Raw genomic sequence first — 16,501 nt, 5'->3', positions numbered from 1 at the left:
AAGGAACACCCCAACAAACAGCATCTTCCAACACTCCCCTAAAGGAACATCTATGGGCAAGGTATGGCCTTTGGCACCCCAAAGCATGGTCCCTGAAGGCCCTCCCCTAAATTACTGATCCCAAAAGGTGGTTAGCAAAGAACCTCTGACATGCCTCCAACCCACTGGGGAAGTGCTAAGGGGAAAAATGCTCCCTTTTCTCCATCATGGTTGCTCATCAATGCTGGAAAAGAGTGAGAGAGAGCCACCTTTCTTATCCAAAACCCACAAACCTCTTTATTAAAATCCTAGTCCGTAATCTGAAACAAGAAACAGCCCTTTGGCTTCAGTCTTTTTTCACTCCGAACATCACGCTGAACTGACCGCCTCTTCTTTTTCCTGCTGCCAGTGCGATGGAGCAGCAGCAGTGACCCTGAGGATAGTTCAATTTCTCTACCAAATCTCTCCTTTCTCCCCCCATGGATGGGGGTGGGTGGGTGGGGTCCTTGGGTCCTTTGCCCTCACACTTGGTGCGCAATCTCCTGCACTTTGCGCAGCGTCTCCTCTGACTGCAACTGCTCAAAGGTGAGCAAAGATAGGCCCAGTTGGTCTTCCTGGTGGGAGACAAACAACAGCCAGGTGAGAACAGGGATGCAAAGACTATTCAGAAATAGTCACAAAATGATTGGAAAACTATATTTCTCAAGTGTTGGGAAACCATGACAAGGAGAATTCTAGAACGATGAAAATATTTACGATTTGGGACTTATTCTGTGCAAAATTTCCAGCATTACTGTGCAGAAATTTATTTTCCATACAAAAAATGCCCACGTGCAGATTTTGCACAGAATACGCCCCGAACTGCAAACATTGACCAAAAACTGTCCAGTTCATGCAGCAGAAAGGAAATTGCTAAAATTACTAATTCCTTCCTCACAGCACAAAATTAGTGAAGAATTACATCCCAAGAACAGGGATGACGGTACTTCCCAGCATGCTCTGGACCATGAAGAGATAAGTCAAAAAAGGGGTCCACAAATTATTTCAGGTGCTGCTGGGAGCCTTGAGGATCTTCAACAAACAGCCTGGGAGAGACCATGCAGCCGTGGCAAGGCACTGTGCCCACCTCTGGCATTAGTTTAAGCCCACGGCAACCATGGGGAGCCTTTATTCCTCTCCTGCTCACCTTCCGGAAAGGCTGAGCCATCTGCCGCAAGAAATATTTGGCAACCTGTATGGCTTCGTCCACTGTCAAGTTGAGGTTGGCGTCCGTGATGTGCTCTTGGATCCAGCGGGGGAGTTTTCCGCGCTTGTCAGCCCGGGCGAAACGCTGCCATGTAAGAATAAAAGGGCACAGTTCATGTGAACAGGGAGAGCGCATGTGGATGCACATATACTCCTCTTACTGAAAAAAACATCCCAACTAGGACTGCCAGGTCAAGACTATCCTGGGCCCTGAGATTTCAGGGCCAAAATCTGAGACCTAAGGTTAAGACCAACTACAGCTTCACAGAAGATGCCTTTCAAACCAAAAACAAGTCTCACAAAGGAGGAAAAATTATACTTTTCAAGGTTGCACTCTTGCCCTGAGATTTCTTCCTTTGGGCTGAGAACAGAGAAGAGGGACTAAGACCTGGGAACCAACCTCCTACTACACCAAAGCTACTCCTCCATACAACACTTGCTTCACTTCTGACCCACCTTGTCTGCAAAGATCATAAGGCCGTAGTCTGTCTTGCCACGGATGGCCCGGCCCACGCATTGGGCTGCGTGGCGCATGGCGTCGAAAGTAAGGAAGTCATTTTCACGGATTTGGAACTGGTCCCTCAGGTACTCCAGCCGTGCCTCGTGGGAGAAGACAGAAGACAGTGTGCGAATGAGAGAGAGGAAAAAGAGTACATTAGCCACCCAGCTGCCTCTGAAAAACCCATAAGAGCACAGAGCCTGCTGCTATCCTTTCTCTCTCAGCCACTGGTAGACTGCCTATGCAAAGGGAGGTTCCATTTAGCTACCAATGCGAAACAAGGCATCAATATGCCTGGGCCTCCAGTCAAGTCACTAGCCATTGTGACACAGTGGGGACTGAACTCTTCAAGTCGACAATCAGATCCTAGGAGGCTGGGCCTTTTCTCATGGCTTATTTCCCCTCCTTCTGTGAGACATGTCACCAAGGGCTCCCTAATCCCTGGAAGGGGATTAAGGAAGGGGATTCAGGTCTCAGACTCATTGCCATCAGCTGGCAGCCCCTAGAATCTCAGTTCGACTGAAGCTATCCTCCAGCTGACCCTCAGCTTTGCTGTCTGTTGCGGAAGGCAAAGGACTGAAGAGTTTGGTGGCGGAAAATCAGGACTATCAACTCATCTCCTGGAACAAGGCAAGCTGTCCTCACCTTTAGGATGCGGCTCTGGGTGTAAACATAGGGCACGCCAAACATGATCACAGCTCTTCCATAGTGGTGAACTGGGGAAAAGAAAAGGTGGACCTGGGTTTATGATTTGGGTTTGGTTGGCATGGAAATCAAGCTAGTCTTTTAGGTCAACCTTTCTCCGATCCCTGATTCCTCAACCTACAGGAAATGTTGAAGTACCCTTTGAAATACCTCCACACTTTTATTCCCCAATTGGGCCTCTGGGCACCAGTGTGGGAGAGCCCACGGCTGAGCATAGAGCATGAAAACGTTGCAATGCAGTTATGGATTCGTAATCTGGAGCCAGTGTAGTGTACTATCAATTTGTGCTAGACTCAGAAGACCAGAGTTCAAATCTCTGCTCAGCCATGGAAACTCACTGTGTGAATTGGGGCTAGTCACACTCTCTCAGCCTCAGAGGGAGGCAAAGGCAACCCCCCTTTGAACAAATCTTGCTAAGAAAACTCTGTGATAAGTTGCCATAAGTTGGAGATGAGCTGAAGGCACACAACAGCAACAGTCTAGACTTACAGACCCATAACTGCTGTGTATAATAATTGTAAGCCGCTCTGAGAGCCTTTAGGGCTGAAGAGCAGGGTATAACTACCACAAATAAATACATATTCACTAACACTACATAGTCACTATTGTGGCACTATTTTCACAATTGTAAATGCCCTCCCAAACCTACCACACCAAGATATAGAAGTCCATTCATAGCACATATATAACTAAACAGGTAAAGCAAAATATGGGCCTCTACTTATAAACTTAGGGGTGAAAATCATGTAGGCTTTCAGATGTTGCTGGATGTTAGCTCCCAGCATTCTGCATGAATAGCTATGCTAGCCCAGGGCTGCTGGGAGTTGTAGCCCAGCTAGATCCAGAGGGCTACACAATTCCTGTGCCTACCCTACAGTTGCAACACGCAGGAGCAAATGCAACTTCCCATTCAGACAACCGTCGACAATGTTTTCCCCTCCCTGTGTCTCCTTTAAAGCTTCTAGTCATTTTTAAAGCTCTTTGTCTCCAAAAGGAAGACAATGAAAACAGAGATAAAGATAAAACTGTCTTAAAGAGAGAGCAAACACTTACCAAAATCAATTCCTTCAGAGACTTTCCCCCGGGCCACTGACAACAAGATGGCCCCTCTGCCGTTCTCGCAGGCCTGCCGCACAGGGCAAAAAAACCTTATTCCAAGCGCTACTCAAACCCACTACACATATTCCTTGCAGTTACATTTGTCTGCCTTTGTCCCTAGACTCACCCAGGAATAGGGCCATGGAACGCACTGGGTGATCTTGGCAAGTCACTCTTTCTCAGCCTCAGAAGGTAAAGGCAAACCCCCTCTGAACAAATCTTGCCAAGCAAGCCCCATGATAGCATCGCCATAAGTCACAAATGACTCTACTCACCTCCTGGTATTTCTCTAAAGCCATGCTGGTCTCGGCTCCATCTTGCGTCTCAATGAAGATGAGTTTGTTGCGCTGGATGTTCTCCAAGATCCCCTTGGAGGCCAGAGAAGGAGGAGGTCACACAGCTAAATAATTCACAAAACTACAATTCCCAGAACTCCATAGCACTGAACCATGGTAGTTAAAAGTGGTATCAAACTGCATTATTTCTGCAGTACAGATGCAGCCATGGAAACCCACTAGGTGCTTCTGAACACAGAGGCTCCATTTAATCTCTGCAGTTGTATGTGTATCATGCATCCAATTTCCCCCCTATATTTGGTAAGTTTGATGTTTTTTAAAATTGCTTTTCATTGCGGCTAGCCATTCTGAATGCTATGTAAACAGGGCATCAGTATTCATACACATAAACCAGGGGTGTTTCTACCGTATTTGCAATGTTGGTTACAGCTTTAGAAATATTCCCATTAAAAAACCCGATAAAGAAATAATCAACCACAACCTTCTAGGCCATTTGATAAAAATACCCGGACTTTCCCAACTCTCCCCAAACACCCACCTGCTCATACCACGAAGCCACAATGTTCTCCATGTATTGGTAGCTGGTAAAGAAGGCCACAATACCATCCGGGACAATGGCAGACATCTCCAGGAGCAGATTGCCATAGTTGCGGATCACAGCTGCCGGGAAACCAAGATCCGTCTCAAGAAGGGGACAAACACGAGGGCTGGAATAGTGTTGGTGACACCAGCCTGGTGTAACTCAAGGTTACACATACATATGTCTTGTTCTGATGTGGCCCAAGGGGCTATTCACTAAGGCCTTGCTTTCCACCCAAAACCAGCTGTTAAGACCTGCAAGGTGCTCCTATAGTTGTTTTGGATGAACATCCTGACAGTAAGAGCTGTTGGACAGTGGAAGACACTGCCTCGGAGGGTGATAGAGTCCCCTTCTTTGGAGGAATTTAATCAGAGGATGGATGGCCATCTGTCACAGGGAATGCTCTGATTGCATATTCCTGCATGGCAAGGGGTTGGAATATAGGAACCTTGGAGTCTCTTCTAGCTCTATAATTCTAAGTTAAATTGCTGGGGAGGGAGAGGAAGGTAACAAAACAAACAGTAATAAGTACATTCTAGTCTGGAGTCTTCCTGCGGCATGGACCTGTCTCCTCTCATACTTTGAGAAGTGCCAATGTACACAGAGAAGATGCTATGGAAAGAAAGCACCAAGCATTCAATTCCCCCACCATCCCTAAGGTTGCCCTGCTTTGCCAAGAGCAGCACCTCTTACCCATGTCTTCACGGGTCTCGAACTTGGAGCTGATGGCCACTTGGTCATTCCCTCGCCCCACAATCTGAAAAGGAAATAGACCAGGAAGAAAACACTTCTGTTGAGAATGCCAACCAAGGGCCATTCATGTTGAGTAAGCAAGTGTTTTCAGAGAAGCAATGGTTGGGAAATTGTAAGGGTGGGCAGGATGGATGAGGCCTCGGAAAGGACATCACACCCAACACCATCAGCTGGAGCTTTCCCAGCCAGTGCTTAGGGTGGGGTTCTTCTTTCAGTCCCCCTTTGTGAACCACACTGTACCCCCACTTCAGAGGCCAGCTGAGTCCCAACCTCAGGACTCAAGATGGCACCTGAAACTATGCCCCATGGTACTCCATGCTTGCCTACCCTGATGGGAGGTTCACTATTCCAGTTCTAAGGAGAGCGGACATCTTGTTTCTGCTATGGTGAGGGTGATAGTGATGGCAGCTAAGATGGGGCAACTCCTTCGTTCTGCTTGGCTCCTAGCACTCACCATTGGGCACAAGCAGGTCCTGGCGAGGGTCATGGTGAACGTGGCCATAGTAACCGGCCTGAAGTCCAGGATCTTTGGATAGATATCCAGTGGGGAAAGGGTCTGTGTCAGAGAAAGGAGGAAACTGGGTGGATGGAAAATCACCACCGCCTGTCACAGACTCCGTGCAGGGAAATAAGAGAATTGAGATTTGTAGGGAAAGACAAAGCAGGGGAACATTATCTTCTCTGCCCCACAAGGTCTACTTACACCCGAAGTGATAATGACCGACTGGAACCGTTCAAAAACTGGCTTGATGGCAATGGAGGCATCCATGCAGCTAGAAAGAGAAAAGGGAGTGAAGGGAGAGGCCTACTTAATAGGACTTGATCATCCACAGATTTTGGTATTCATCGCAAGTCCTGGAACCAAACTCCAGTGGATAACAAGGGCCCACTGTACTAACCAATGTTTTATGTGAGCAGTTTCAAGTCCAGCTTTTCCTAACCTGGTGCCCTCCTAACCAGGATGCCACAGTCAGTTGGGTTGTAGTCCAGCACCTCTGGAGACCACCAAGTTAGGACAGACTGGGTTAAGACAAAGGCTGCAAGCCATGATATCTAAACAGAACCATGATACTTGCAGGCAATTCAGCAAATGTTTCTCCATCTTTTCTTTGAGAGGAGAGAAACCCAATGCCAGCTGCAGAAAGGACCCAAGATTGCAGGTTGAGAGGAATGCAGCACAGGACTCTCACCTGAAGTGCAGGATTGGGTTCATAATGGTGGGAGTCCTATCATCAAAGGGTTCGATGATGATGGTAAAACCTGTTAACAGGAAAAACAACACACACAATGGGATGGGTTGTGCATTGTCAACAATAAAAACGTTACACTCTCTTATGCCTCAGCTTTCTTTGGATTAAAATAAAAAGTGAAGGGAGGCAAGACTAGTCCTCATTGTTGCAAAGTGAGCCAGGTAATTTTTGCTAGTACACTTCCCCCTCTAGGCAACAAGGATTCCTAGGGCCCAAACAGACAGGCCAAAATAAAGTTGTTTTGGGTCACTTTGGAGGTATGCTGTTTGAATGACACACACATCTTAAGAGGCCAGAAGCTGCGCCAAAGCTGCACTCTGGTCCTTAGGACTGGAGCATGGCTTTGGCGCAGCTTCCGGCCTCTTAGGACGCATGCACCATTTAAACAGCATACCTCCAAAGTGACCCCAAGCAGCTTCATTTTGGCTGGTCTGTTCAGGCCCCTAGTTGCTCATTGACAGGGTCTACTAGCTGGGATAAAAAAAAAATAGGCAATGCTGTTTTATTTATTTTTACTATGCAATATGTATTTAACTTTTTCAAATTAACATTTGTTTGTTTAATGCTTTTTCAAAACCTTCCTACCACATATCGCTTTAGTTATTTTGTTTTAACTCACACAGTAAGTCCCTTTGGTCCCATAGAGAGAGAAAAGTGGAATTACAAATCAAATAAATATATCCCAGACTCTCTTTAGTTCAGGAGCAGATGAATTGTAGCTCTCTAGGGCTGCTCAGCTGCTAACTTTGGCCCTCCTTCCAGACTCCCATGGCTATGCTTTTTTGCAATGGTAAAAAAAAAAAGTGTGTTTCTGGCAAGGTGGTAGTCATTATGGCTTGTAAAAGGCCCAAAAGGCAATAGGAACTTGTCAAGATTGGTTGCCTGAAATGCACCACAATCTCCCCCTTTGCAGTCCTCTGCAACTCAATGCAAAAAGTTCTGTAAGGACTGAGGGGGGGGGGCTCTTCATTTGTTTGAAATGTTGCTCTCCAAGTCAGGAGAGGTCTGGACTTCTAGGGCAGGAACAGACCAGGGAAACCTTCCCCTCTGAGCACCAAGAAGGAAGAAATTAAGCTTCTTAAAGGTGGCAAGGCTTGACTTGGCCTCAGCACTAAGCATTTAAGAGACTTAACCAGTATTTATATGTTGTGACAACGTCAGACACGTACATACACACAGAGTCCATTCTCTTTGCCTCTTGGTCTGATGAGATGGCGCATAGCCTTTCGTACATGCGCACTGTCAGGTCTAATGCTATGGAGAGCCGCCTGGTGGCCTCTGAGAAAGTTACTAGGTGCGAGGATCCCATTAAGCCAGGGTTTAGGAAAAGTACTATTTTTAAATTGTGAAGAAAGCTTTTAGACTATGAAGAAAGCTGATAGGAAGAAAATCAATGCATCTGAAATGTTTCTCACTACATTTCCTCTTACCTTTGGAGTAAGTGCTGACCAACGTGGCAAAGTTGGATATCAGCGTAATGGGGGAGAAATCGGAGATGTCTGCAATTTCCAGCGTGCGAAGGAGGGAGCGAAGCCGTTCGGCACAGAACCTGCCAGGAAAGCAGTACAGTGGTACCTCGGGATACGAAATACCCACGTTACGAAATTTCCGGGATACGAAAAAATCCCATAGGAAATAACTGTTCTGGGTTACGAATGTTTTTTCGGGTTACGAAAAAATTTTTGGTGCTTTTCGGCGCTATTTCACACGAAATCGCGGCTTTTCCCCATTAGCGCCTATGGGTTTTCTGCTTACGAAGGCTTTTCGGGTTACGAAAGCGGCCGTGGAACGAATTAATTTCGTAACCCGAGGGAGCACTGTATTGTAAAATCAAGTATTGTGAAACAGCACAGTTCTCAAAGCCTATTTGCAATTTCAGAGATATTCTATACAAAATTAGTATGTGGTTGTTTTACCCAGAAAGTAAGATTTTCTGGCAAGAAACAGCTTCCTTCTACATTGAAAATAAACACAGAAATATTATCTCCTGTGTGGAAAATATTGTTTTGCATGCAAATCAACTATGTGCAAACATTGCACAGGGAAAAATCATAATCATAGTGTCCTCTGTGCAGGACAGCAAACAATCTTGTTAGTCTAGGGTTCTTCTCTTTGGGGTTTCTCAACACTTGAAATACATGCTTTTTGGACCAGTGTGAATAATTGTCAATATTCCTCCCTCTCCCATTAAACATTGGAATCTGCTTGTGTTCTGGACTTTGGGATGATGAAGGGGGGACGGGTAGGAAAAGAGGAAGACTGTGTTACAGGTGGATAGACTCCATTAAGGAAGGCATGGCCATGCAGACTCATACCTTTCCTACTTACCGGAGCGGCTTGCGGTCAATGCAGACTTTTTCGTGGATGTCCTTCAAGAACGACGGGGGACTCTCCTGGATGACATGATGGACCCGCAAGCGGGACTTCAGGTACTCTAGGAAGCGCTTCAAGAAGCCAACAAAGTGCTCTGCAGTTCGGATGTTGCCCGGCACAGCCTCTGTCCAAAACAGAGCACCAGACACATCATTCTCTGCCTTGGCCATGAAACCCACTGGGCAACCTTAGGCAAGTCACATTCTCTCAACCATAGCAGAAGGCAATGACAAGCCTCCTCTGAACAAACCTTGCCAAGAAAACCCCATGATAGGTTCACTTTAGGGTCACCATGTCAAAAATTACTTGAAGACACACAATAACAAAATATTTGTATTCATATACTAGATCACGCAGTGGGGAGCAACATCCGCTTGCAGATGTAAAGGGGGTCACCAGAGTAAAACATTTGTGACCATTGTCTTTACTATCTATCTAATAAAAGGAGCTAAAACAACTGTTTATCAGCATAGCAAAAATATTAGCACCAAGACAGTGCATGGGTTTGTGGTTTCCTCTTCCTGGCAGAGCAACATAGCACCTAATCTCCTACTACACAGATGCACACCTTGGAGAATCTCATCTGGCAGTACTGGGTTGGCCAAATAGACATCCGTTTCTCGTGCAACGTTGGCCTCTCTCAGCCCCTCCACCAGGCGCCGGTATTCCTCCTTTAGCTTCTGAGCGTCTGTTTCCTTGATGCTGAAAAGAAGGGCACAATGAGGGTCTTTTAGGGAGGACGGAGGTGGCAGAGCTGCCGTTTCAAGGAGATACAGGTTAAGTGGCACTGGGGAACAAAACAAATTAAGAGGAATGGCTGCAACTCAGGGGTGCAATGCTTGCTTTGCATGTAAGGGGCTGGCTCTATGGCATCAACCAGGTGTGGTTGGGAAAGACCTTTCCCCAAGAGTCTGAAAGACTGCTGTCAGTTAGCACTGAACCAGATGGACCCCTGGGCTTCAATTCATCTAAGCAGTGCCCATAACAAGGTCAGCTGGGAACTGAGCAGAACATTTCGTACTACAGTAGGATCATGTATTAAACAGGTTCGTATAACATAGGTTCGCTCACAGGTGATGGGGGAAAATATGATCTCTCTAGGCATTTTCCAGGTTCTCTGGTGCAATTCGACGGTATGCATCTGCTGAAAGTTAACCATAGAGGACTTACAAATGCCTAGAGTGGTCTCTTCCAAATGAGCTCCTGGAGTGAATTCTCACCTTTCATAATGGAAAAAACAAATCAAGTTTCTAAGCACTCAGGGATGCAAACATTTATGCTTGAAATTGCACAAGCAATGCTTGCTGGGATCCCAGAACAACAGAAGTTGGCAAAACCTGGATGATTTGGGGATAGAATTCTGGCATTCTTAAATGCCACCGCTTGAGATGCAACCAGGGCTAGAAGGGGAAGAGATCTCCTTGCTCACTTCTGGATGGCAGTTTGTAGCGTGGCCACGTTCCCCTGGCACCGATCTAGCATCTTGCGCGTGATGTTGACCCCCATGGAATCAATGCAGACATTATCTGTGGACCAAGAGGAACTGTCATCCTCCTCCTCCTCCTCTCCTTTCCCCCCACCCAAACTGAGACTCTTGTTTTTATAACTTAAAAGCTGAACAGCTAAAGTGATACCAAATGTCCTTTCTCCACTATCACTCTCTCACGTACCAATATTGTGAGCCTCATCAAAGACAACCACCGACTTCTTGGCCAGTTCCTTGGACACCAGGTCCGCAATCTTGGGGTCTAAGAGATAGTGGTAACTGTACACCACAATGTTAGCATGAAGAATCTGCTCCAACATGGAGAGAAAGAGGAGTTCAGAACTGTAACTGGGATCAAAGTAGACACTACATCCAAATAAATCCATTGTTATAACCCTTATTTTTAAAATTTTAGCTCTTTGGGACAGAAAGGAAAGCTAGAAAGACAAAGGTGCAAGTTTGCAGTTGAATATGACAGGTACATTACCGAATATCGGGCAAGGAAGTATGGGCACCAACCCTTCTGCCGCCCGTAAGCCTTCAAGTCGTCCAGGTTGTACACTCCGTACGGAATGGGCAGCTGGCGACCGTGGGCATCAAATTCCTGCCAGGGAGAGAAGGAAGTGGCAATCATAAAGAGCTAAAATGTGAATCCAGTGAAATGTATCCATGTTCAAGCAAAAGATTGAAGGAGGCAACAGGCACATGATCAGAAGATGGAACTTCCTACCTCCTCCTGGACATTTCCTCTGGAGCAACTGAGGATAGATTTAGTCTTGATATAGATATAAGAGGATATGGCAAGCCCCTTAAACTGATGTTACTCCGATGGATGTGGGCTCCCCAGAGAATTTGGTCACCTCAGTCTAATGGTATAGAAGTTTTGCTGTGTGTGCCCCGCACCAATGCCCATTTTGTCCATGGCACCCCTGTACCTCAAAAAAACGGCAAGAAGGAGCGCTGCTATCCTGTTGATGCTGGACCCGTATATATGAAGCCGTCAGACTGAAACACTTTCCGTCCACCTCCTTCCCAAAACGCAAGGAGCTCACCTACAATGAGAAATAAAGACCCCCCCCAACCCATTAAGTGTGAACAAAAGAGTGTTTCTTACAGACCCCCCGTCCTCCTGCCCCGTGTAATTTTGGTGAGATATTTAGCCTGCCCTGCGAAATAAATAGCTCTGGGGCCACAACAAACTACAAATTCTACTACAGGATTCCATGGCATGCAGACACAACAGTTAAAGTAGTGTCAGACTGTGTTATTTCTGCAGTGCAAATGCAGCCCTAGTGATGTGTAGCAGCTTTAGACCAGGACAACAGAGGCCTGGGTTCAAATTGCTAATGAGCCCCCCCAAAAAACCCTTGCTCAGTGACTTTGGTCTGATCACTTTCTTTCAGCCCAGCCCACCTCACAGGGTTGTTGAGAGAACAGGGGCAAAGGAGTGGGAAGAGTATAGTATGAAGCAAGTGTGGACATCTGGGTTGCTGTGATCACATTTCACACAAACAATCAGGGGTAAAGAAAAGGGAATAAAAGGAGACTTGGAAAAATTACTTCTGGACAGATTACATAGGAAGAGGGTGAAGAGAGTAGAGGCATGGAGCAGAGGTCTTTCTGTTGAGTGCCATTGCAGGTGGTACGGCGGGTGAGATGCAGACCAGCCTTTTGAACCCAACTGCATAAGCCTGGGTCTTTGAACTCAATGGGAATTACTTCGGGGTGGATGCAAAGGTTCTTCCTAGAGCTGAGCGCTAAGGCAAGGAACGGCATCTTCTCCCCCGTCTGCTTCTCGTAGAAATCCAGAAGTTTGCGCAACTCCTCAATAACCTGTTGCGGAGAGTAACACATTTGTTATGCCAGTGCCTTCTCACTCCTCCCTTCCCATTCCCTGCATGTGTGGATGCCTTCCAAACACCCATCCATATATGGTGACCCTGTGGTTTTTATGGGGTTTTCTGAGCTGAGGAATGCTCAGAGGTGGTTTTGCTATTGCCTTCCTTTGAAACACAGTTTGCACCACCTGCTATCCTTGGCAAGTCCCCCATCCAAGGAATAACCAGACTATCTATTCAGAAGAATTGATGCAGGTTGTCACTGCTTTAATCACCATGGATCAATGCTATGCCTGGGATTTGTAGTTATGTAATCTAGATATTTAGCCTTCTCTTGTCAGAGAGCTCTGGTGCCCCAACTACAAATCCCAAGATTCCACAGCACTGAGTCATGGCAGTTAAAGTGGTGTCAAACAGCCTCTGCTTAGTTTCCAAGATCAGTACCTTCAGGACATTAAGGCCCTTTCAACCCCATATCCATCCCTTTCTGGCAACCAAGAAAGATGGTGGGGGGAATCACTTTGTCAACTACAACTCCCAAAATCCCTGAGCCAGGAGAAGCCACTAGAGGGATTCTGGAATTTGTAATCCAAGCATGTTCCATTTCCTCTGTTTAAGTGTTTAAATCTAGGTATTCAAATGGTTTCATGTCTTTAGCTATGTATTGCATTTTAATCTAGGTTGTACCCTGTCTCAAGCCCTGAGAAGAGGCAGGTAAAAAATAGTATTTTGTTATTATTGATTTCCAGAGTCTGCAACAGATGCTAGAGCTACGCACACGCTTGACATTATTGTTTATCTATCTATTGATTGATTTTGTTTACCCCAGTTACCTTTTCAATCTCTGGCACAGTTCTGGAGCAGTAAATGAGCTTGGTCACCTCCAAAGGGTAAGCCTGGAGAAGAGAAAGAACACAGTGTTTGCTTGGAAACCTCCTTTTTGATGGAGCAAAATGATTGGGGGGGATAACCTCCATTTGGGGGGGGGGGTAGCAGGCAGCAGCCAGCCATCTCTGAATTTGATTTCTACTGATGGCACACTCACCTACTTTCATTTTTTAAAATTTAATTGACAGTAGGTTATGTCACTGTCATTATCCTCATATAACGTACCCACCAACTGTCCTAATTCGGCAGGAACAGCCCCAATTAATCCTCTGGCGTCCCACTTTTCCATCTGCTTTTCAAATGTCCTACTTTTTCTTTCTCTCTTCTTCCCACTTCTGACCCTTGCCTTCAGCTTACTCCCCAAACTGAGTTCAAAGTGCAAAAGTAATTTGCACCCCATTAACTCTGCAGCGGAGAAGAGGATAGGAGGAGGCAGAACCTTCCTTTTCCCAGTAGGCTCAGGCAAAAGCAAACCGATGCAGCCTCTCCTAGCTTGTGCATTCTTCCTCATTCATAGCTTTTGCCATCTTGGCCACACTCTGGTTTAAGTTTGCTGCACGTGTCCTTATTTTTCATCAGTGAACTGTTGGAGGGTACAGTGTGAAAGAGGAGGGCTCCGAGAGCAATAGGTTAAACAATAAACATTCCCAGGCTCAGTCCTCCAAGTGCGCTGAACTACAATTCCCAACAGATAGCATGCTAGGAGCTGCAGTCCTACACATCTGCAGGGCACCTGGCTGGGGCCACCAAGATATACTCACCCGCTGATAAGCCACAATGAGAGACAGGAGGGAGATGGTTTTCCCAGTCCCAGAGGGCATTTCCAGTACTCCATGTCCCTGGGAGAGAAACAGGAGGGAGGCACATGTACATCATACAAAACCACTACAAAGTCTGCATCTTCTTCTACTGATAATCTGGTCCTGAACACAATACAAAAACAGCTTTAAAGGCCAGGTTCCATTCAACCCCAGATACGACCCTACAGAATTGTCTCACAGGTGTTCCTACGATCGTAAATGCCCCTCGTTTTGGGGCTGTATGGGACAAGAGGAGACTTATTGGGGGGAATCCACCAACGTCCACCTTAAGCAAAACAAACCCGACTTTCATCCAACCTTGGCGTCCAACGTCCTCTTGAGCTCCAGCATATAGGAATACTGCTCAGGGTAGATGTAGTCATAGGGGAAATAAACAAGCAATCCATCGATGTTCAACCTGGGAGGAGAAAAAGAGGCAGGCGTTAGGATGATGGGAAAACCCACCCATCTGCGCTCCAGGAAAGGATCTATCCTCAAGGACCGACTTGTCCCAAAGCCATGCTCTCTGGAGCCCTATACTTCCCAGTCCCTTCTTCTGTAGCACATGAGGTTCGTTGGCGGTCTCCCATCCAAGGACCAACCGAGGCTGATCTTGCTTAGCTTCTGAGCTCAGGCAGGGCCTTTTGGGGTATTTAAGTCCTCAAGGTTCATATACGGTGGGCTCAATCCAGAACTTTTCTGTTTATTGGACTACAGCTCCCAGAATCCCCTCTAGACAGCATGGCCACTGGTGCTGAGAGTTGTGGCTCAAAAAAGATCCTGAGTAAATCCTATTGAAAGGGAGGGGGGCGATGTCTACTGACAGGGGAGGATGGGAATTGCAGTGCAAAAATGACACTCCTCCAAGGTTTGACTAAATCCTATTGAATGCAAATGCGGATGAAGCAATTGCACCTACTGTCTGGGGGATACTGGGAATTGCAGTCCAGGAAGGCATTGCTTCAAGCTCTGGCTAAATCCTACTGAATAAAAGGGGGGAGGGGTTACACTTAGTGCCTGGGGGATACTGGGAGCTGCAGTCCAACGAGGCATTTCTCCAAGCTTTGTCTTGAAGGCCTTACACCTGCTGGATAGGGGATACTGGAGATTGCAGTCCAAAAAGGCGTTTCTCCAAGCTTTGACTAAATTACATCGAATACAAGGGAGGGCATGACACCTACTGGCTGGGGATTATGGGAAATGTAGTCCACAAAAAACCCAACCTCTGAATTACTCATCTGTACATATAACCTCAGAGCCATTCCCCCTGTTTTCCTGCCCTAATGGTATTTCCCACTCCCCCCTTCAAATACTCACTTCATGGTCTCTCCCACTCTCCGCTCCCATTGACTTCGCCAAGGGCCAGTTCTCACTCCGGTCGTCCCAAATTAAAAGCTCCTGGTGGTGCTTCGCCTCTAGCCCCGCCCCCTGCTCGCGCCCTATTGGTCGGAAGCCTTTCCCCCAGGCCGCGCTCTGATTGGCTCAGCTGGAAAACAGCCCGTAGCTCCTCCCACTCAAACAGCAGTTCGTAGAGCTCAAGCCATAAACATACAATCTGGGTTGCCTTGCAGCCAGGCCTAAGCAGCCGCTCCGCTCACCTCTACGGTTAGGCTGAAGCAGTCAAACCCAGAGTTAATCGATGCAAGAAAGTGGTTGTGTTGTTGTTTTTTAGGGGTGCAGTTTATGAATAGGTTGCAGATTGAGGCCACTTTAACTGCCCTGGAGTCTTACAAGGTCTTTAGACAGAACGATTTATTATGGAGATCCTTCTTGAATTCTACTGGCCACAAAAAAAACCTACAGATCCCAGGATTCCATGGGATGGGGGAGCCATGGCAGTTAAAGAGGTGTCAAGGCTTTGCAGCTTAGTCACCCCTCCACATTTGCAAGGCTTAAGGGAAGAATCCTAGAGTTGGAAGAGACCCCCAAAAAGGGCCCTGATCCAGTCCAACTCCTCCTTCTGCCATGCAGGAACTTTCCATCAAAGCACCCCTTTGACAGTTAGCCATCCAGCCTCTGCTTAAAGACCTCCAAGTGGGAACACCCCAAACACCTCTAAGTCCCCAAACAAGCTGCTAAGACTCCTGTCAAGAAGTTTGAGGCCATCCCTCCATTTCCCAACTGGCCACCAGCATCCCTCAGCCAGAATACTTACACAATGCTTGCCCATAGGAAATCATTAGAGAAGACTTGCCCAGAGAGAATCATAGGAGGATAGTTGCCCATAGGTAAACATTGGAGAATATTTGCCCATAGGGATACAGTGGGGATCACCTGCCCATAGGGAATCATTGGGGAATACTTGCCCATAGGGAAACACTGGAGAATATTTGCCCATAGGGATACAGCGGGGATCACCTGCCCATAGGGAATCATTGGGGAATATTTGCCCATAGGGATACAGTGGGGATCACCTGCCCATAGGGAAACACTGGAGAATATTTGCCCATAGGGATACAGCGGGGATCACCTGCCCATAGGGAATCATTGGGGAATATTTGCCCATAGGGATACAGTGGGGATCACCTGCCCATAGGGAAACACTGGAGAATATTTGCCCATAGGGATACAGTAGGGATCACCTGCCCATAGGGAATCATTGGGGAATACTTGCCCATAGGGAAACATTGGAGAATATTTGCCCATAGGGATACAGTGGGGATCACCTGCCCATAGGGAATCATTGGGGAATACTTGCCCATAGGGAAACA

General features: G+C 46.8%; 1 protein-coding gene across 3 annotated transcripts; it reads right to left on the bottom strand.

The window, feature by feature from the left end:
• Positions 1–249: 249 nt before the first annotated feature.
• Positions 250–15,232, bottom strand: ERCC2 (ERCC excision repair 2, TFIIH core complex helicase subunit). Of its 3 annotated transcripts, XM_042440909.1 has the most exons (23): positions 15,108–15,232; positions 14,109–14,208; positions 13,752–13,829; positions 12,936–12,998; positions 11,984–12,097; positions 11,200–11,316; positions 10,752–10,868; positions 10,449–10,572; positions 10,208–10,304; positions 9,347–9,480; positions 8,734–8,902; positions 7,836–7,954; positions 6,346–6,415; positions 5,859–5,928; positions 5,610–5,711; positions 5,096–5,159; positions 4,361–4,482; positions 3,802–3,894; positions 3,482–3,554; positions 2,369–2,439; positions 1,681–1,824; positions 1,166–1,309; positions 250–593 (listed from the first exon to the last, which is right to left on the bottom strand). In XM_042440909.1, the coding sequence occupies exons 1-23, from the start codon at positions 15,110–15,112 to the stop codon at positions 501–503; spliced, it is 2,283 nt and encodes a 760-aa protein (XP_042296843.1). In that variant the 5' UTR covers positions 15,113–15,232; the 3' UTR covers positions 250–500. The 3 variants fall into 3 exon arrangements, with proteins under 3 accessions (XP_042296843.1, XP_042296844.1, XP_042296845.1); XM_042440910.1 differs by lacking the exon at positions 5,610–5,711; XM_042440911.1 differs by lacking the exons at positions 11,984–12,097; positions 12,936–12,998; positions 13,752–13,829; positions 14,109–14,208; positions 15,108–15,232 and adding an exon at positions 11,825–11,973.
• Positions 15,233–16,501: the final 1,269 nt, after the last annotated feature.

Source organism: Sceloporus undulatus, chromosome 9 (genome assembly GCF_019175285.1).
Source record: "Sceloporus undulatus isolate JIND9_A2432 ecotype Alabama chromosome 9, SceUnd_v1.1, whole genome shotgun sequence".
NCBI lineage: Eukaryota > Metazoa > Chordata > Lepidosauria > Squamata > Phrynosomatidae > Sceloporus > Sceloporus undulatus.
This window is presented reverse-complemented; position numbering and strand designations above follow the sequence as displayed.

Excerpts from the sequence above, each read along its gene's own strand:
- ERCC2 (XM_042440909.1), bottom strand. Across the intron at positions 10,869-11,199 it reads CTTCTTGCCGTTTTTTTGAG|GAATTTGATGCCCACGGTCG; the intron begins GTACAGGGGTGC and ends TCTCCCTGGCAG. Across the intron at positions 594-1,165 it reads TGGCTCAGCCTTTCCGGAAG|GAAGACCAACTGGGCCTATC; the intron begins GTGAGCAGGAGA and ends GTCTCCCACCAG.